This window comes from Labeo rohita, chromosome 24 (assembly GCF_022985175.1).
Source record: "Labeo rohita strain BAU-BD-2019 chromosome 24, IGBB_LRoh.1.0, whole genome shotgun sequence".
Taxonomy (NCBI): Eukaryota; Metazoa; Chordata; class Actinopteri; order Cypriniformes; family Cyprinidae; genus Labeo; species Labeo rohita.
In genome coordinates this window covers 20,194,083-20,215,142 of record NC_066892.1, presented here as the reverse complement: position 1 = coordinate 20,215,142, position 21,060 = coordinate 20,194,083, and the positions used below count along the sequence as shown (strand labels likewise).

Below are 21,060 nucleotides of genomic sequence, written 5' to 3'. Positions count from 1 at the left end.
ATATAAAAATACAAAAATAAAAAGCTGATATTTATTGCATGCTATGGTCAGAAACTGATAAATGTCTGATAAATATAAAAATTCAATACTATTTTCTATATCATTTTGTCTGAATAAACGAAAAAAAAACACTAAAAATAAAATAAATAATTTATTAATAATAAATGTTAATGTGAATTTAGTCATCTCAGTTTTACACTGTACATATGACAAACTTATATGTATTTGGAGATCTAATAACATGTAATACAAAACTATACTTAACACAAATATGTAGTCACTAACAAATATCTAACAAATAAAATCTCTTAAACAAAATTTCAACTGCAGCAATGTGCAATTAAATATGAATTTATGACTGTAAGCAAAACGGCTGAAAAACTAAATACAGTCACTATTAATATGATTGAAAGATTTATCACTGTTGACCAGTAGGTGTGGCTGTTACAAAATTGATGTGGTGTGGTCAGTGTGAGGTCACAATAACTATAAGTTTGAAAATTCAAAATAAACACCCATAATGGCTGACATGGGAAAATTGGGTATAGTTTGACTTGGCATACACCTACAAATCTAAAGATATCTCGTGACCACTAGGTGGCACAGCACCGAAACACTGCAGGTAGCCTCAGGTCATACTTGTTATAAAACACACCAAGTCTGGTCCCGATATGCCAAACCATTGCAAAGATATAGCCTCACATCCATTTTTGAGTGCTCTTTGTCGAATTTGTTAATGTGTTATTTGACAATGGTTTGGCTAATCAACTTCCTTCATTTCTAATTCAATAACTTTTTGCCAGCATGGTCTGAAGATGATCTGAGCCACTTTTGGTGAAAATCAAACAAACCATCTAGGACGAGTTTGAAAAAGTAGGTTTTACAAACTAGTGAAAAAAATACACATTACAATTTTTTAATTTTGGTGTCCATTTTGCTAAGGAATCGGAGGAAAAAAGAATTTTCCTTCTACACCTTACGGTTCAAAAGTTTTTAGCATAAAATGAGTGAAACTTTGGACAAGTGGTGGCGCTAGAGAGTTTGAGTTAGAGACTTCAAACTTGCTATGGTTAATGTTGAGACTGTCCTCTATCTGTGTACCAAATTACACAACTTGCCCGCAAGCAGTTCTATGGGTTGCCACAGACTCAACAGTGGAAGAAATGGAAGAAGAAGAATAATAAGAACGCCAACGGACACAACAGGTGCTTTCGCAGCTTCTGTGCTTGGCCCCTAATTACTAAGAACTCCCACAACTACATGTGGGTGATTTGTTGTATGTCTTCACCAGCATAGATCGTCAAACATGAGCACAGACAAACACACCACAGCTCAATGAGGAAGGTTATTTGAGGAAGCGTTACCTGTATTTGGTCAATGGAATCAATAATTATTATGATGTTGCCGTGGTGACGTGCAGACAGCCGCTCTAGCCAGCGTGGGAACTCTTCAAGGATCTTAGAAGGGTCCATAGAGAGGCCAGAAATAGACCAGAAATGCTGGAGCAGCTAGGAGAAAAGTTTCCGGTTTAGTTAACTATGCTTGAATGCATCTATATAAATCCCTTAATGTAACCATCTTTTTACCATGTTTTATTCACACATCAGTACCAAAATACTGGTAAACCCTGTGATGTCAATCATCGGAAACTACCTTTAAAATCTGTGCCGTTGTATTCATCCATTCGGATGAGGAGAAGAGCTTTAGTTCAATTTTTTTTTTTAAATTTTTAGCTTAAAACATGAGTTGCATAATAGGTACTAAAGTACTGAAGTCACTATAATAATACACAACAACAATGACTCTGATCAATGGAAAAAGTAGGGTGTCAAGCGCAAGACGTGGCGCAACAATCAGATATCCATCTAGCATGTGTTAACACAAGAAAACAATTGAAAGCAGCGGAGCTTATTGTAAACAGTACTGATCAATGATTAGCCTAAAGCAGACTTCTTACATCAGCGTGTTGTGCCCTATATGTGACCCTGGACAATATGTGATAGGACAATATGTGGTCGAAATACAACTATTTGAAAATCTGGAATCTGAGGGTGCAAAAAAAAATCTAAGTACTGAGAAATTCGCCTTTAAGGTTGTCCAAATTAAGTTCTTAGCAATGCATATTACTAATCAAAAATTTAAGTTTTGATACATTTGTAGTAGGAAATTTACAAAATATCTTCATAAAATATGATCTTTACTTAATATCCTAATGATTTTGGTATAAAAGAAAAATCAATCATTTTGACCCATACAATGTATTTTTGGCTATTGCTACAAATATAACTGTGCTTCTTAAGAGTTTTGTGGTCCAGGGTCACATATGTGCTTCATACCAGTAATCCTGTTCTTTGTTCACATGATACTGGCAAGTTACTGGTAATGTTACAGTTTCTCATACTAGAACATTTGCCAATAAACACCGTAAGTGAAAGGGGCTTATGACTTGTGGGGACAACAGTTCAGGAAGTCTAGAGTTCAGGAAGTCTACATCTACTGCTTGTGATGCCAATGTTATAGCAACTAGGCCAGGTTACTTTTGTAGTGTAAAAGTGAAAACAGCCGTGATAACAGGTTTACCAAGTGCTTCAGTGTGATAATTAACGGATGTATTTAAGAACTCATAAATCTATACAACTCAGTTCTTTCACAGTTTTGCATACGAGTTTAAAACAACTTTTAAACCCTGAATTAAGGCCATTAAATTTAGGGTTAAACCAGGGGTTTTCGAACTGGGGTCCAGAGACCCCACTGGGGCTGCAAGTCTATTTTTTCCGGGTTCTAAGGTGTTTTCTCCGTAAAATTAGAATTTTTATTTTTATTATTATGTATTTTTAGGGCTGTCAAGATCAGCTGTAAAACCACACTGGAATCAAATTTATTGTTAAAAATGTTACACAAATGTGAATTTAACTTATACATCTATGATTCCACTAATAGTGAATAAAACGTTTAAAAAAAAAAAAATACACACACACACACATATATATATCAGGGCTTAAAAACGAAAAAAAAATCCATTCGGTTCACTCCGAGCAGAATTGATATTATAACGTTTCTGTTCTTGCGTTCCTCATTGAACAATACGTTCCGAAAACGGTTTTCTAGAAAAAATACCGGTTAATAAACGTTATTTTATTACACGGCGCGATAGATAGATAGATAGATAGATAGATAGATAGATAGATAGGTAGATAGATAGATAGATAGATAGATAGATAGATAGATAGATAGATAGATAGTGTGCCTTTTAATAACATGTTTGGCATTATGTTTACAAATGATTAAACCAAATTCCGTGTTCGTGTCATTTGTAAACTACGTTCTGTGTGCGAACTTCTTTAAAACCGAAAGTAAACGAGTTCACCTGGAAACTTTTCTATTTTTTTCAAAAGGATGCATTTTGCTGTCATTTTGATTTTACACAAATAAAAAGACATTTTTTTTTTGTTTTCATTTCGAATGATTGTAAATGACAGAGTATTAAGGTGTTTCCGCTGCTGAGGAAAGAAGTGATGGCGCTGGCGCCTCGCGTGCTCACACAACATATCACTGCACTGTTCATTATCAAAGTAAAAAGTTATTATGCTTAGTTAAATGTGTCTGTTGTACAACAGCATATAGGTTAAAGGTATCATCACTTGTATAGATGCTGCCTGTTATTTTACTTGCATATTTGGACCCGACTGAAGCTTTCTTTACAAAAATATTTTAGCAGGTAAATCGCAAACAGGCTATGCCTTTCGGCTTTTAAAATAAATGTTGTTTATAATGGCACTATTTTATTTTACATGGCTACTTATATATTTTTATTTTTCTGAATACCATTCATTTAAAGATTTGCCATGGAGTGAGGTGAAGTAAATGTTAATAGTGTTTATATGTACAAGTTTGCGTTGCAGTCCAGTGTGCAAGTGCGCAGCAGTTCGTGGCGCAAACAAGGCAGTGCGTTTTACTCAGAGTATGCATTTTAATACCTCTGTTGTTCTCTGGTTATCAAATAGTCAGAATGACAGTTCTTGTGTGATTGTTAGGCCTACACCCAAGTCAATGACTATTCTTTTCTTTTTGTATTAGTGTTTAAAATATTTAATGTACAACTAATCTAGTTATTTATATCTTAATTTATTATTATTATTATTATTTTATTTATTTTTTTTGGGCAACCCAGGGCAGGCAAAATGACAGCCATCAAACCCTGCCAACTAATGCAAAGCTTAAGTAAATGTATGCCTACATAGACGAAAGCCCCGTCTAGGCTCTGCCCGGGTACTGGTTGTGTCGAGCCATCGTTAGTGTGGTTGTTTGATGAGAAAATTATTAAATATAGTTGCAATAAAGGTGTTAATTATCCGTTTAACTGCAGCTGTGGAGGAGTATTATTCTGCGCAAAACTTCGGAAGAACTGACTGAGGGATGGTTTGATCCTCGGCTGACCAATCAGCAGAAAGGGGCGTTTCGTTCTGCCCATGTGTAGAAATCGAATATTCAAGCTGTTTATTCATTTTTCCACCCCTGAACAAAAAACGAAAAATCAAGCTGAATTCTTGTTTTTCGTTTTTCTGAAAAAAAAAAAAAACGAAAAGGAGCCGTTTTCTCATGTTTCTTCTTTCAATATTAAATCAAAAAACGAATGGACGAATGATACACGGATTGATTCTAAACCTACCTTTGCACATGAAACAGCCAGGTGCTTGGTAACCTTAAACTCGTCACATCAGAAACGGCTCTGCTTATGACGTCTGCATTCGCGGGCATTTCACGTTGTATGCGTCACCGTTGCATTTGCGCACACAATTTAAATTCATGTTTTTGGTCTGCCAAATTGATATAATAAAGAGAACGATAAAAATACCGTTATTAACCGGTTAATTTGGAATTTCTGTTTCCGTTTCTGTTCAGAACGATTAAAATTGATTTTGTTTTCGTTTTTGTTTTTGTTCCTGTTCAATGTCATTTGTTTTCGTTTTTCGTTTTCGTTCCTTGAACCGGTTCAGAGCCCTGATATATATATATATATATATATGTATATATATATATATATATATATAAAATTTTAACATATTGTAGGGTACAACTGGGATAAGTGAATAAGAAAAAATATGCTGATCACTGTGCCTAAAATGTATAATTGCAAAAAAAAAAAAAAATATATATATATATATATATATATATATATATATATATACATACACATTTGTATTGAACATTCATGGAGCAACATATTTTGTGTGACAATATATCAAGTCAGTTATTTTGTTTAAAAATCTTATAAATGTATATAAATGAGATGGCAAGAGGGGCTTTTTACCCCACACATGGGGTAAACTGCTCACCAGCATGGGGAAAAAAAAGGCACACAGTATTGATATGAATACTTTAGCTAAAATGTTTTTTTGTTTTTTTTGTAATAATGTCTAAGTTAATACTTGTTCAAAACAACCACTTTAGAAAAGTTAGCGAAGTACTATTTTCTGCTTATTTTGAAAAATAAAGAGACTTATTTTTTGTTCAATAAATATATTGTCATTAAAATGTTAATATAAAAAGTACATTTTAAAGTACAGAAACAAAATCATTTTAAAAAGTACATTGCAGCATTGAAGGAGATCCCATAATAATTTAATATAGATTTACAGTAGTAACAACAAATGATATTTTATTATAAGATACGATAAATTTTGGTTTTGAAATATGATGATTTCATTCTAAACATGGTGATTATCTCTAAGATGGACACCCAACATAATATATGATAATTAACATCTGAATCTAACCATGTCATGTCAACAAATAGAAAGGTCAGCCATTAATTATCAAGATATTGTGCCTTTTAGCCCCAACAGCAGGGGCACTTTTTACCCCAAATACCATACTTTTACATAATTCTTTCGTTATTTAAAAACTGTTGCTCTAATTATCTTAAACAAAACTGAAAATCATTAAGACATTTGTCTCAAAATATATTTATTTTAGTGATTCTCATCTGCTACTTAAATCTACATCATTTTAAAAAAGATCTAACAGATCAAGTAAGCACAGAATCAACTTTGCGCTGCTGCCCACGATCGCGTCAAGGATCAGACAAATTTGCACGTGCACCTTCAAAAGTGAATGTTTTGGAAAGTGCTACCCCACATTTTTGTGCCATCTAATGGTTTAGAGGAAAATAATATCAAAGGTGCCTTTTACCCCCGGATGCCTTTAGCCCTGTACCATATTTTAAGAATTTTGCCTAGGCATTCACAGATTAAGAATATAAAAAAAACCAATTATTAATACTGAGGACAACATGTTGTCTTTAATACACTATTATTCAAAAAATTTGGGTCATTAAGATTTTATTTCTTTAGTTGTTAAAAGAAATTAATACTTTGATTTGAAAAAAAGAACACATTAAGCTGATCATAAGTAACAGTAAAGAAATTTACAAATGTTTTTTATTTTAAACAAATGCTTTTATTTTGTATTTTCTATAAATCAAAGAATACTGAAAAAAACAAGATTAACTGAACTGAATCAGCACAACTGTTTTCAACTTTGATAATAATAGAAACTATTTCTTAAACACCAAATCAGTATATTACAATGATTTCTGAAGGATCGTGTGACATTGGAGTAAAGGCTGCTGAAAATTAGCTTAGCCATCACAGAAATAAATTACATTTTAAAATATATTAAAATAGACAGTTATTTAAAAAAAAAAAAATTGAGTAATATTTCACAATATTTATGTTCATATTGTATTTGTGTTTAAATAAATGCAGCCTTGGTCTCTCTGAAGAGACTTCTTTCAAACACCTTTTTCAAAAAAATCTTAGCAGCCAAATATCGACATCTGAATGGCAGTGTAGTTCTAATTGTTTAGAGTTCAGCCTCTGGGAACATTAAAAAAATTCCAGCCAAAAGCACCATACAGTGAAGGCTGCATGTAATGACGTACTAGTTAAAACAGAACTGATTCTGGTCTCCACCTCTGTTCTTTTCACAGTTTTAGGAGCTTAATAGAGTGGAAAAAAGTGTGTGCATCTATGGCTTACCTTTACTGTGAGGCGCTTAATGATGAGCACTGGATCTGTGCTGGTAGAAAGAGGATGTCCTGTGAAGTGATACAAGATGAGGGTGTTGGGAGAGTGTTTCTGCTGTAACTCTATCCTGCAGAGAAATTACATTGTTTTCTGTGTGAAAACTGACGTACATTATTATTGTGCAATATTACCTAATACTTAGAATTAAGATGAAATAACCATTTAGCAAGCAAAAGTGATTTGCCCGATCCAGGTGCACCAGATACTAGCAGTGGTGGGGTGGGTGGAGGGGCGGCTACCATATCATTGAGTCGGTCGACATACTGTGGAAAAAAACAATACACTCATTAGTTAAAATACTAGGTCCATAATGAACAATAGAGAAAATTATAACAGCCATCATGCCTTCTGAAAGCTGAATCTGGAAGCGCCGCTGCAAGCCTGCTGGAATGCCTCAATCTGCTCCTGCTCATCATGAAGATCCCATAGCACATCACCAGAGTCTTCCTCTTCTCTCTCCTCCACTGCTCCACTCTCTTCTAACTCCAATCCCAACAACTCCTGAAAAAAAAGAGAAAAAATAATCTTGTAGAAATGTCTATTTCTGTTTAACAACATGCATGTTCTTAAGAAAATGCATTCCTCTTTCAGAACCTTAAATAGTGAACCACAATCTAAACAATGCTTCTATTTTTTTATAGTGTTAGGTAGTTTCTTTTTTTACTTTGGTGGCTGACTTTTACCAACAGGAGAAACAATGCAATCTCAATACCCACTTCTGGTTTTTCTGTTCCAAACTGAACTGTCAGCAGTCATTTTCATTGCCAGTCCACTGAGGCTGCTCCTACTATATTAATCTATTACATATACTGTAAATATTTTCAAATAGTAAGCACTTATAAGGTCAAATGAGCCCAGCATATTAACTGACAATGATAAGCAACCCTACTTGCATTCTTTGATTAACCAAACATGTGCAGACTATTTTCCAAGCTCTTGACAGCTGGGTTATTTTTAACCAAATCGTACATCAAGTGCACATTTAAAGTGAAGTACCAAAATGCTATTAACCACAACACCCACTTGTATTTTCCTGTGTGTGTGTTGCACACATGTACCTGTTTGACAACTCTTTCAAGCTGATTGAAGATAAGAGCAGCTCCTTCCTCTATAGACCCTGCATGATCCACTATCTGCAGAAAGCAAGAGGCAAAGAATAATTAATCAAAAATAAAGTGTGAATGTGAACTACACATTGAAATTCTTAATTATTCTAAATCTAGTCATTAGAATTTTTGTAGTCATTTTTGATCAATGTAAATGTCATTTTTTTCTAAAAATGTTTTTAAACGTGGTTCAAAACCTGGTGACTTTTTAGATATTCAATCTAAACAAAATAGCCTGGACTGGACAAAACTGACAGACCATATGGAATGAATGTAGTAAAGTTCTAAAGGTTTGCTAAATTGTTCCATTGCATAAGTATTCATACCCTTTTCTGGGACACTTAAAATTTAGCTCAGGAGCACTCATATCACTTGTATTTGTTACTACACTTTAAGTGGAATTAACCTGTTGCAAATTCATTTGAATAAGTATGATTTGGCAAGGCACAGACCTCTCAATAAAAGGTCTAACAGCTGAAAATGCATATCAGAGCAAAACCAAGCCCTGAGGTCAAAGAAAAAAAAAAAAAAAAAGCCACAGAAACAGGATTCTGCTACATTGAAGGTTCACAAAAGTATGTAGGCTCTATTATCTATAATGGAGAAAGGCCTTGGTTAGACTGGTGACCAAGAAGCTGATGGTCACTCTATTTGAGCTTCATGATCATATATGCAGATGGGAGAAACCTTCAGAAGGACGAACACTCCACCTATCCGCTCTTTATAGTATTGTAGACAAACTCAATCCTCTCCTCAGTGAAGACACATGAAAACCCACTTGGAATTTGCGAAAAAGCACCTAAAGAACTCTCAGATTGTGAGAAACAAGATTCTTTGGTCTGATGAATCTCCATTTCAAGCATCGTTTTTGGAAAAAAGCAGGCACTGATTATCACCTGTACAGTATCATCCTAACAGTAATGTGCGGTGGTAGCAGTCTCATGCTGTGGGGCTGTTTTTCAGAGGAAGGGACTGAGGGACTCGTCAGAGTAGAAGGAAAGCTCAACAAAGCAAAATATAGAGGCAGCCTTAATGAAAACTTAGTCCAGAGCACTCAGAACCACAGACTGTGCAGAAGGTTTACCTTCCAATAGGACAATGATCCTAAGCTCAGAGCAGGAGTGGCTTATAGACAACTCTGTGAATGTCTTTGAGTGGCCCAGCCACAGCCTGGGCTTAAACCTAAACTTAGCCCCCATCCAAGCTGACAGAGCTTGACAGGTAAAAAGATGAGATAAGAAGAAGAATGATAGATAATAGCCAAATGCAGATGTGCAAAGCTTGTCGCATCATACCCAAAAAGACTTGAGGCTGTAAAGGGTGTTTTAACTAAGTACCGTTAAGGGTATGAATACTTATGCAATTACTTATTTCAGTAATTTAAAAAAAAAAATTTAAAGTTGTCACAAATCTGTTTGTGCTTTGTCATCGTGATGAACTGAGTGTAGACTGATGTGGAAAAAAAGTTATTTAAAGCAGTTTAACATAAGGCTGCAACTTCAAAAAAAAACATGAATAAAATGAATGGGTATGAATACTTTCAAAAAGGCACTGTAAATTGCCTTAAAGAAGTGTATAGTGTTATTGTTACTACTTCTGGGAAATTAGTGTTATATCATCTTTTTTAAAACATCTTACTATTCATGGTCTGAAATGACCACAAACAGTCAAGGTGTGATCCTTTTTGTAAAGTGTAAGATAGTGGGATATTGTCACCACAAAGCTGGTGCATATGAAACTTAGAAGTGCTAAATATAAATCTTAGAAGAAACTTAAAAGAAGAACTCCTAAAAGAACACGCTTCAGTTTTTAAAAATAATTTTATCACCTACAGAAGCTTCAGAAGAACCTTTAAAACCCTTATGACCTTCCAATAAAACAAAAGCTTCACAACAGAATTTTTAAACCCATATGAATCATTTGAAATTACTTTAAGTTTGGCACTCTTGTCAGCTTTGTTAACTCTCTCCAGTAAGTCTCTAGTGGATGGGCTGAGGGTGGACACCTCCTCTTTTTCTCCTTTTCTGTCACCAGTTCGCAAATACAGCAAGAGAGGCCGAGAGTCTGGAGTTTTCACAAATGCTTCCTCCACATCCTCTACAACACAACTAAAACAGCAAAACATATACATGTGATTCATTTCAACAATAACATGATAAAAAGTATGAGTATTATAGAGCATCACCTGGACACTGAGGACTTGAGTAGCAGCACACACACAGAGCTCCTCTCAATCTCCTGCTTGCGTTCAGCAGCATACATTGCGGCTTTCTCCTCAGGAAATGACACATTTAAGTAGAAATGACCCAGACCCTCACAAAACCTCTGCAGCCTCAAAGAATAAGTCTGAAAGAGAGAGACAAACGCATGTATTTAAATGGGTCATGACATGAGAAATCAAATTTGCACCATTAAAATGCCTTTGCACCATTAAATCCTCAAACGTTGACTTTGACACATTTGGTTTAAACAGCTTGTTTGCATCTTTGCACAGATATCAAAAGGATTCCTACGGAACCCCTTAAGGGACATGGTGGTGAAAAAAATCAGAGTGAGTGAAAAAAAAATTCAGGGTGGGAGGAAAAATATTTTTCAGATTTTTTTGCGTTCCCTCGCAAAACTTTGCGTTCTCTCGCAAAGTTTTTTGCGTTCTCTCGCAAAACTTTTGCGTTCTCTCGCAAAGTTTTTTGCGTTCCCTCGCAAAACTTTTGCGTTCTCTCGCAAAACCGGTTGGGTTCGGACAAACACTTCCTGTTTACTCAGCTCAGTATGTTCACAACGGAGCGGTTCATATAAGTTTTATACTGAACTTGAACTCAAGTGGCCTATTATAGAAATACAGTCATTTAATTGCTTATAGTTTAAGGCACGATTTGGGAAAATCCTAAAACGCTTAATGTGGATTAATGTACTAAAACAGTGACAGCGGAGGCCCAATTCGGTATTAATAAATGCTATTCATACTAATAAAAATTTTAATATTAATAGCATTACTCTCAATAAAGCAGTCATAAATGCAACTTGCTTTTCTTCCCACAGAAAACCTTTAGGATACAGAAAACGCTTAATGGAAGCTAATGGACGAATTAAGACGGTATTTGTAGTTACAGTGGTTTAAGTATAGTAACCATGGTTAATTTGTTTGCTGCTTGTTTAAAAAAAAAAAAATTATAAGTTTTTGAAAGGAAAAATAAAACAAACAAGTCACGTAGCCTGTTAGTCCCATTTTATTCAGAAATAATACTACCAGCTGGCCTACAGCGTGTTATAATACCAACATTATAAACACACATAGCCTAGGCCATTAGTTCCCTGCACTTCACAGCAAATCCTTTAAATTTAACCGTATTCAGAACAGACCAAAAACTAAAACCAAAAAACTATAACTTATTCATTTTTAATGAATACATATAATATAATGCAGTATATAATAATAGGTATAAGCTTATAGCTATAAATAAACTAAAAGAAATAATTTAAAGCGAAACTGAAAGTATGGGCTCACGTATGGCTCTCCTTCAGCACAAATCCAAATGTTTCCATATTCACAATGTATTTGCAGCTAAACCATTAAATTAACCGGGCTTTGTACGTTCCAATATCGACATGAAAAAATCATAGTGAACAAAAATGTGCTGCAGTGGATTGGACCGGTGCTCACGCTGTACGACACAGACTAATACAGACTATTTGAACTGACTAGTGTAAGTTTGTATCTGTTTGGGTGATTCTGTGTATTATTTCAATAATGAACAGGCTGCGAGGCGCCAGCGCGATCAAACAGCTGAAATATAAAAACTGTAAAAAAAAAAAAAAAAAAAAAAAAAAAAAAAAAATATATATATATATATATATATATATATAATATAAAAACTGTCTTCCATACAGAAAAATACCCTGTGCGAGTTATTGTTTTTCATGTTTAAAATAGGAGAATGCAATATCCAAACGACTGCAAATGCAACATTTATTTTATATAGCAGTTCAACAAAAAGGGTAATATTAAGTGACATTTTAAATGTAGCCTACATTTTAAACACATGTTTGTTATATTTAACGAAATAATAATAGTCCCAACGAAATCCGCAACAGAACTGGCGTCTCTCCAAGCAACAGCGGTGTTTCGTTTCTGAATTAATCTGCAGCTTTGAACCATTCGGAGAGTCCGTGATTAATCACCCATTCATAACTACAACCATTTGCTTAGTTATTGAATGAATGAATGAATGAATGACGGGACGCCTTGCTCATTAAGACAGTGACATGCCGCCACCTACTGGAACGTTTGAGAACCACTAGTTTAATGGATTACTTCATTAATTGCCTATTTTTAATAAAACATAAAATGTTGGCTTTTTATATCATTGTCTTCTTATATTAAGCTAAGGTACATTGGAGAGCTTTCTGTTCATATTCGGGGCTTACCTGCTTTCTTACATTTAAAATGTATAACAAACTCTATACCGAGTTCGGCCTTTTATACTCTATTATCCCGTTAATTTTTCTTTCTGGGGGATACGCTTAACGTGCAATTTAGCGGGTTACGTTTATATACTGAGCTATTCTGGTATATAAGGTGTGTACTGAACTTGGTCCTACAGTGTTTTACATTTTAGAATGTACCAAAATCGTGCCTTGGTGTATTTATATAATAGCCTACTTGAGTCCAAGTTCAGAATCAAACTCTATGAGTCGCTCAATTGCGAACGTGCAATGTAGGAACCACTACAAGCTGTAAAGTAAACAGATAGTGTTTGTCCGAACTCAACTGGTTTTGCGAGGGAACGCAAAGTTTTGCGAGAGAACGCAAAAGTTTTGCGAGGGAAAGCAAAAAAGTTTTGCGAGGGAACGCAAAGTTTTGCGAGAGAACGCAAAGTTTTGCGAGGGAACGCAAATGTTTTGCGAGAGAACGCAAAAAAATCTGAAAAATATTTTTCCTCCCACCCTGAATTTTTTTCACTCACTCTGATTTTTTTCACCACCATGTCCCTTAAGGGGCTCCGTAGATTCCAGCACAATGAACAAGTGGATAGTTTATTTTTAATGGCATCCCGGATTGTGTCAGAAGATTGTTCACTTTGACTTTGAAGCATGTTGCTTTGTAATCGAGCCACAGTGTCATGGAGAGTTCACAAAGGAACATTTGTTAAAAGATGAAGCGGAACTAGATATGAATGCAGCTGCATCACAAACTGTAAGTAAATGATTTCAAAATGCTTTGTCTGGAAATGAAAGGTTTTTCAATCATGTTGTCAAAACACTGATAACAGTGGCAGATTACTGACAAGCCTTAAAAGAGCTGCCCCTTAAAAACAAGTAGCTTCAGACAGAGGGTCAGAATGAGGGTTGAAGAAAATAATAATTTTTCCACATTATTTATTTGTTTTTTTGTTTTGTGCAAAAAAAAACTTTATTAACATTATAAGTAATCCTTAAAACATATTAAAATAATAAAAAAACATGTCATGACTTTAAGATGTGTTATCTAACGTGTACCTGTATAAAGGTCTGCAGCTCTGCTTTGGTCTCCTGTGTGTATATGAGGTAGCAGCGGACTGTGTTACTCCATAGAGCCTGAGAGACATGAGGAGAAACTTGCAGCAGACTGGCTACGGCCGCATCCCAATCATCTGAAATGACAAGCAAAAATTATTTGTTTGTAAACATTCGGGATGTGCGCGCATCATGAATGCAGAACACCTGGGAGAGATAGCCTACTCGGCTACAGAATTACACGGATTCAGTACAAAATAGTAAGATTTAAAAAGATTATAGATTATATTGATTAGATGTCATTTTCAAAATGTTCTCCGCATATTACAAGAGCGATAAGCACCGTTATTCAACTAAATTGACGTTAAGTAGTGGAATAGTCTTACAGATCTGAAATAGGGATGACGTTTTTGTGGGCGGTTCAAGTAGCAGTCTATGGAACCATGGAAGAAAAGAATTAAAAAAGGTAAATTTGATTTTATATTTCAAAATTATTCTCGCGATTCCGAGATTATTAAGATACATGTTATGTAAAAATGTTAACAGTAATAGGTTTAAATAATGTTTCACGAGTTCGCCTGCCCATCCAGTCCTGATGAGCAATGGTAAACAAACTTGGCTTGCTGTCCTTACCGGAGGCTCGAACCCGAGGCTCGGCTTGAGCGCAGAGTTCAACCCCCACATTGCGATATTACCTAGAGGGAGAATAACAGAAACAGAGGAGGAGAAGGGGAGGTGGAGGGAGGCCGGAAGAATGGAGGCTGGGACGGTGCAATGAGAGCTGCTTATATAGGCTTGTAATGATGATTGACAGGACTGAATGATTAGGCTCCTCCCGAACCTACGTTTGGAACTTCATTTCATGCTGTAACTGTAGGCCCCCTATGAACAGCATATGTGAATATTATATAGACCTATTTAAATTCAATTTATACTTTAAAAGTAATCATAGCAGTTTTCATCCATAGTACGGCCGTTTAAACATCTGCGTTTAGCTTCAAATTACGTTGTTGATGGCAGTAATATAATCGTTTTTTATTCTCTTTTTCCATGAATTTTACCCAATTACCTCCACTTGTTACCAGTGTTTTTCTGCAACCACTATGTGCGTGTAGCTGCAAGTGACATAACTGTGACGTCTACTCCAAATTGGTCTATAAAACATTTATACAAGCAAACCTACAACAACAACAACACACACGCAGGTGCAAACTCACCTCTGCTGACATTGGCAAACGGCCCCTCCACGTCGATGAGACTGTGAGCGAATTCTGGACCCCTGTGTGTCTGCTGTAACTGCATCATACTGCCCATGGACGGCTCGCTGCCCAACACGCCACCACTCCAGTACTCACACTGAGTTCCTGCAGCTGCACACAGAATGGACATTAGGGATGCACTGGTACAGAAATTTTGGTTTCACAATAATGCTCCAATCTAGAGTTTTGGAGATATTTAGTTGTATAGTAGCAAAAAAAGAAAAAATATTTTATACTTTTGCTAGGTATAGAAAATAAGCATGTTTACAATAAATGTAAATCAATAAATAAACAAAAATGATAAGCAAATTATCATAAAGATAGATAGATACAGACATATTTTTAAAATGGCATGCTGAACATACTGAACCAGATTTCAAAAATAGACAAATTGAGAGAGAACACGAAGAGCTACTTCCTCTTCCAAAAAAAAGGTGAGTCAGTGTGAGAAAACTACATCGTGCATCTTAACATGTGGATGCTCATTTTCTTCAGAAAGTGTAAAAATCTAGTTTCATTGCGAAATTGATCTGTCACATTCTTACTGGTGACAGTGGTGTGGTTGTCGTCTGAATCCGAGTCTGCTGGATCATAAATCTGAATGCCTTGAGCTTGCAACTGTTGAAGTTTTGACTCTAGATCTCGTTTTGCCCGCAGCAAATCCTGAATTTCCTTTTCTTTAGTCTCCCGGAATATCTGCCGGGTGATTTAGGACAGTAATAAAGATGAATGAAACACTTTGGTGAGGTAAAGAATGCACTGACAGGCAAACTGAAACTAGAACAGCTTGAGTCATAAAAACAAAAGGAGGCAGACAGGGGCTTGGGAAGATTTAGGATTTTGCAAGTTAAGAATCTTTAGTGAGGCAATTCTTAATGTCATTGTGAGAGAGAGAAGAGAGTAAGAGTCACACCTTAAACTGCCGTTTGACCTTGTCTCTGTCATGCTCAAAGGTGGCAGCTCTCTCCATGGCTTGATACTTTGCCTCCAGGGCACTTTCCTTCTCTCGAAGAATCTTCTGGTAAGTCTTTTGAAGAGCCTGACAACCAGAGAAACAGAATCAGCGAAACTTAAGAAGTCTGGAAAGAAATGTTGAGGGAAACTACCATTCATTTAAAAACATCTTTGTATTTGGTACATGGATAACTATATCTACTAATCTATTGATTCAAAAGCTATTCTAAAAGTCATTAAAATGCACTTCATACTGTACATACAATCATTCGCATACACTTTTTCTACAATAATATGTGGTAATAAAAAGTACATTTCTTATTATTAAAATTAGGGGAAAAAATTAATGTTTTTTTAAAGGAGTCTATTATTTTTTACCAAGGCTTCAATTATTTGATCAAAAATACAGAAAAAACCCTGTATTGTTGTTAAATATTATTACAATTTAATATAATTGTTTTCTATTTTAATATACTTTAAAATATAATTTGTTTCTTTCATGCAAAGCTATTATACAATTCTTCAGTGTCACAGTCCTTCAGAAATCATTCTAATAGGCTGATTTTTGGAAACCGTTGTACTGCTTAATGTTTTTTTGGAACATGTGATACTTTTTTCAGGATTGTTTGATGAATAAAAATTTAAAAGAATAGTATTTATTCAAAATAGCAAACTTTTCTAACAACATAAGTCTTTATTATCACTTTTTATCAATTTAACATCCATGCAAAATAAAAGTATATTTCTATTTTGAATAAATGCTGTTCTTTTTGACTTGTTATTTATTGAATTAAATTTATTTTTTATCTAATTTACTTATTTATTTTATTTTATAGTTTTGCTGCTTCATGTTTTTTTGGAATTAATTAATTTTTACCTATATAATATATAGATTTTTTTAAAAAATAATGAATATGTGTACTGTCACATGAATTCATATTGCACTAAATGACATTTTGAGCCATTAAATGTAATGTAATTCTTAAAAAGAGTAAAGCTTTGCAAAACCATATAAAACCAGGATTTATACAAACAGTGCATTTCTAAAAACATGTTTTAAACTAGATTTTTTTCCTCATTTTTCTTTGTTTTCTTTCTTTCTTCTCATTTTACCTAATATCTGTCCAACACTCGTATTTGTCACAGATCCACATTAAAAGCTTAGATTTTCTAATTCTCTCCCAAACCTGCAGCTCAGCACGAAGTCTTTTGTTCTCCTCATCCAGCTTGGCTTCCTTCTTCTGCATGGAGGCGATCTCATTGTTCTTGCTGACCCTAAAGATCTCATAGTCCTTCCTGAGACGCTCATACTCAGCTGCATACTCCAGTTCCACCGATCCAGTAGATTTGAAGCTGGCGCCGATGACACGAGGCCCGCGACGAAAGGAACTCCGCAGCAGACGTGCCTTTGGCTTTACCTCCACCGGTATCTCACACGCCTCCCCTCCTTCACCACCATACGCATCCTCAATCACCTCACCGGGGCTCACCAAAGAGGATGCTGTACCCATAACAACTGATGAGAGGTGCCACAAAGACACCTGTCAGCTAGATCACTCACACTCTTCCAGAACGACCATTGGCGGTTCTGTTGGAAACAGGACAAAAGGAAACATAGGTGCTGTACATCAGTACTGATACATTTAATCAAGGATTTTAAGCATAATCATATATCAGATTAGTAGAACAGTAGTTTTACAACAGGACTAAAAAGTCTTGTTTTGCAGAAACTGAGAAATTAATATGTATGGTCCTGAGGTTAGTGTACTACTGTATAGTATATTACTGTATACTGTACAGTATACTGTATTCAAAAAAACCGCAGAATTCTTTCAGCAAATTAATGAATTAGAAATATATTATATATATATAGTAGCTCCAGAAAATATCTGCACAGCTAAGCTGCACTCTAAAACAAAATATCAAACCATGTTTTTTCCTTCTGGAGCATCAGTGAGCATCTGAACCTTCTGCAGTAGTTGCATATGAGTCCCTCAGTTGTCCTCAGTGTGAAAAGATGGATCTCAAAATCATGCAGTCATTGTTGGAAAGGGTTAAAATACACAGAATGCTGAAAAAACAACGAATTTGTGGGACTTTAAATTTTTTTCTGAAGAACAGCGGGCAGTTTAATTGTTCAGGACAAACAAGGGACTCATAAACAGCTATAAATAAACAAAAAAAGCTCTGGATTATTCAGTTAACAACACTTGAAAATGAAGAACTATTAAGAATGAAGTGTATGTAAACTTTTGAATGGGTCATTTTTATAAATTCAACTATTATTTTCTCTTGTTGACTATATGTAAATGTCTTTTCTATTTAGGTCAGTACTAAATAAAAAATAACATGCATTTTGTAAACTGTATGTAAACTTTTGACCTCAACTGTACATTATACATAACACATAACACACAATATACATATAAGTTGTGAGAAGTTGTGACGAAATATGAGCTGACGATCCTAAAAAATCTGTTTGTTTGGTTTAATTTAACATGTTGTTGAGATAGCATGTTGTTCATTACTTTTTACAGTGTTTCTAAATCACATGGACATGGATATGTGCATATTTAATGCTTAAGCATCACCTTAAAAAGTCTTGAACCGTGCGGTCATCCTGGAGACGATGTGCGGGACGAATTCCAACAGAGTGAAGAAAAATACTCCACCCAACCGAGAGAACTGAGGAGATCCAGGACGATAAACTTGGACAAAACCGATATCAATCTAAAGACGCGAAATATACATCGATAAGTAATGTGTTCATAAACACGGCTGGCGTATCAGTCAAAAGGTAAACAAATCATACTGATGCACACGTTTTCTCCCCAATGTCTTCCTGACAACCGCGTTACCAGGCACGCCTTCTTCTACGGGTCCACAGTGTGACCAAAAAGTTCATGTACAGCGTTTTCGTAAGTTTAGTTTATTTGTTTACAGGGGCAATGCACATTAATAAACATGGCTGTAAATGTGCCAGAATTCGCCGAAAAGGCTATTTTTCATCTGTAGACCATTGACAGAAAGTCACCCTAAAAACAAAACAGAGCATCTTACATGTACACACACCTACAAAGAAGAAGGAGTAAAAAGTAAAATAGGAAAAATCAAAACTAAAATACAATTATAGGAAGCTATTTAAACAAAATAAAATATATGAAAAAGGAGAAGGATGGCCACAGATAAAGCATAGCCAAAAGCAGTCAGTACTAAGAAGTCTAAAGTCAAGAAGTAATAGTACATTACAGTAGTAATGCTGACAGTGCTGAGTTGTCAGTAACCATTTTTTTTAAAGGGGTCATCGGATGCTAAGTTCACTTTTACATGTTGTTTGAACATTAACGTGTGTTGGCAGTGTATGTACAAATCTACTCTATAATGATAAAAATCCATGCAGTGGTTTTTAATTAATCTGTAAAAATATTATTCCCTTTTTCAAATCAAGCCATTCTCAGATGCCTGTCGTTGTGGCGTAACCGACAGAGGCCGCTCCCACGATAGTTGTTTGGCATGAGCGTTTTACCTCAGATCAGCTGTCAGAGTCCGTCCTCTTTGTTTCGATGCCAGAGCAGGGATGTAAGTTAGACAAGAATATCTCTGACTGAGTGATTGAGGTGTTGTGTTGCTGGATGTAATAATGAACATAGTGGTCGTCATTTATTCCTGACATCTGAGCCCCCTCATTTGCACCTTGTGACATACTGCTTCCATGTGTATAGCAGTGGCGATTTCTTTAAGACTGCAAGGGAAGCCCAGCTTCCCCTATAATGTCACAAAATTAATGGTCAAATTATGTACTATTGTATTAACATTTTATTGACTAAAAATGCGTTAGAAAACGTTCATCTCAAAGACGAGTTCGTTCAGAATCAGTTAGATATAGCAGGTCGGCTGACTTGATTTTCTTCTCATACATTCCCGTAGCGTCACAGTGCATTTCCCCGTTGAAGCCCAGCGTCCATCGACTTCAATGGGGCTGTTTTGAACGTTTTTTTTCAGTGCTTTGAAACTAGACGGTCATTGGATAAACGCTGCGATTATGTCCCGCCCACGGACGCTCAGCGTCTCTGGGGGTGAATGAGGAGCAAATGAGGAGTGGGCTGGCCTGGACTCCGAGCTTCTGCGTGATGATTGGAGGGTCTGTCGAAAGATTGCATCTCCTTTTGACTGACAGCGATTTTGTACTATAAGGAATCGCTGAAGCTATTCGCGCTCAGTCCCATCGTGGATTTCTCAAGTTCAGTCGAAATAAAACTGCTGCAACCTATTTCTTTATATTTGCTTGGCGAAATTGCTTGATTTTCATTATACATTTCACACAATTATACACCACATTCCTTGTTTCACTTTTACAGAGTTTAATATTTTTTTTAGATCGTTCATTCATTCATTCATGTTAATATTTAATGTAGTAATCAATATATATATATAGATTACTACATTAAATATTAACATGGAGGATGACTATAAATTAATATAAATATATATATATATATATATATATATATATATATATAGTAATCTTGAAAAATTTTAACATAACATAATGAAACCTTATATTTCTATTAAAATACTTTAGAAATAAATAAATAAATAAATCTCCATAATAACCTTATTTAAATTGCAAAATATTTATACTATATAGTAGCATCTGACTAAAAGAAAAAATACATCATATTTTGCATAATAAAACTAAAGCTTTTTTTTTTACGATTGTTTGCATTGTGACTTATGACAATAAGGCACATTCTTGTGAATAAATAAATAGACAATTTTACGATGTAGGCCGAAAATGAGCTTCCCCTATTTGACAGACCAGTAGCCGCCACTGGTGTATAGATAACAGTGTTGTCTGCATACATTTTGATGTTAGTGTTGGAACAGACGGATGGAAGATCATTGATGTACAAAGTGAAAAGCAAAGGCCCAGAATAGATCTCTGGGGAACACCTGTGGATATGCTTAGGGGGGCTACTTATAATTCTGTTTACTGACATACTGTTTGTGTCCTGACAGATATGATTCCTCAGTAAACCTCAGTTTTTTTTCAACAGGGTGGGTGGGGTGCCTGTGTAATTTCCAATATAAATAACAGTTAAATAAGTTTAATAATGAGTGTGGTTAACATTAACTTTAATCAATGTTTTTCAATCTAAA

The 21,060-nt window shown here is 35.2% G+C and overlaps 1 protein-coding gene across 1 annotated transcript in view; it reads right to left on the bottom strand.

Moving 5' to 3' along the window:
- nphp3 (nephronophthisis 3) overlaps positions 1-18,996 on the bottom strand; it is a 35,831-nt gene extending 16,835 nt beyond the window's left edge. The window contains exons 1-13 of the mRNA XM_051098130.1: positions 18,492-18,996; positions 17,088-17,488; positions 15,860-15,985; positions 15,492-15,642; positions 14,905-15,057; positions 13,691-13,824; positions 10,380-10,540; positions 10,125-10,302; positions 8,147-8,221; positions 7,434-7,589; positions 7,248-7,351; positions 7,041-7,155; positions 1,365-1,508 (exon numbers count right to left, since the gene is read on the bottom strand). Of these exons, the coding sequence (XP_050954087.1) occupies positions 1,365-1,508; positions 7,041-7,155; positions 7,248-7,351; positions 7,434-7,589; positions 8,147-8,221; positions 10,125-10,302; positions 10,380-10,540; positions 13,691-13,824; positions 14,905-15,057; positions 15,492-15,642; positions 15,860-15,985; positions 17,088-17,411 (1,821 nt within the window). The 5' untranslated portion in view covers positions 17,412-17,488; positions 18,492-18,996. The remainder of the gene's footprint in view (positions 1-1,364; positions 1,509-7,040; positions 7,156-7,247; positions 7,352-7,433; positions 7,590-8,146; positions 8,222-10,124; positions 10,303-10,379; positions 10,541-13,690; positions 13,825-14,904; positions 15,058-15,491; positions 15,643-15,859; positions 15,986-17,087; positions 17,489-18,491) is intronic.
- Between the last annotated feature and the right edge of the window lie 2,064 nt (positions 18,997-21,060).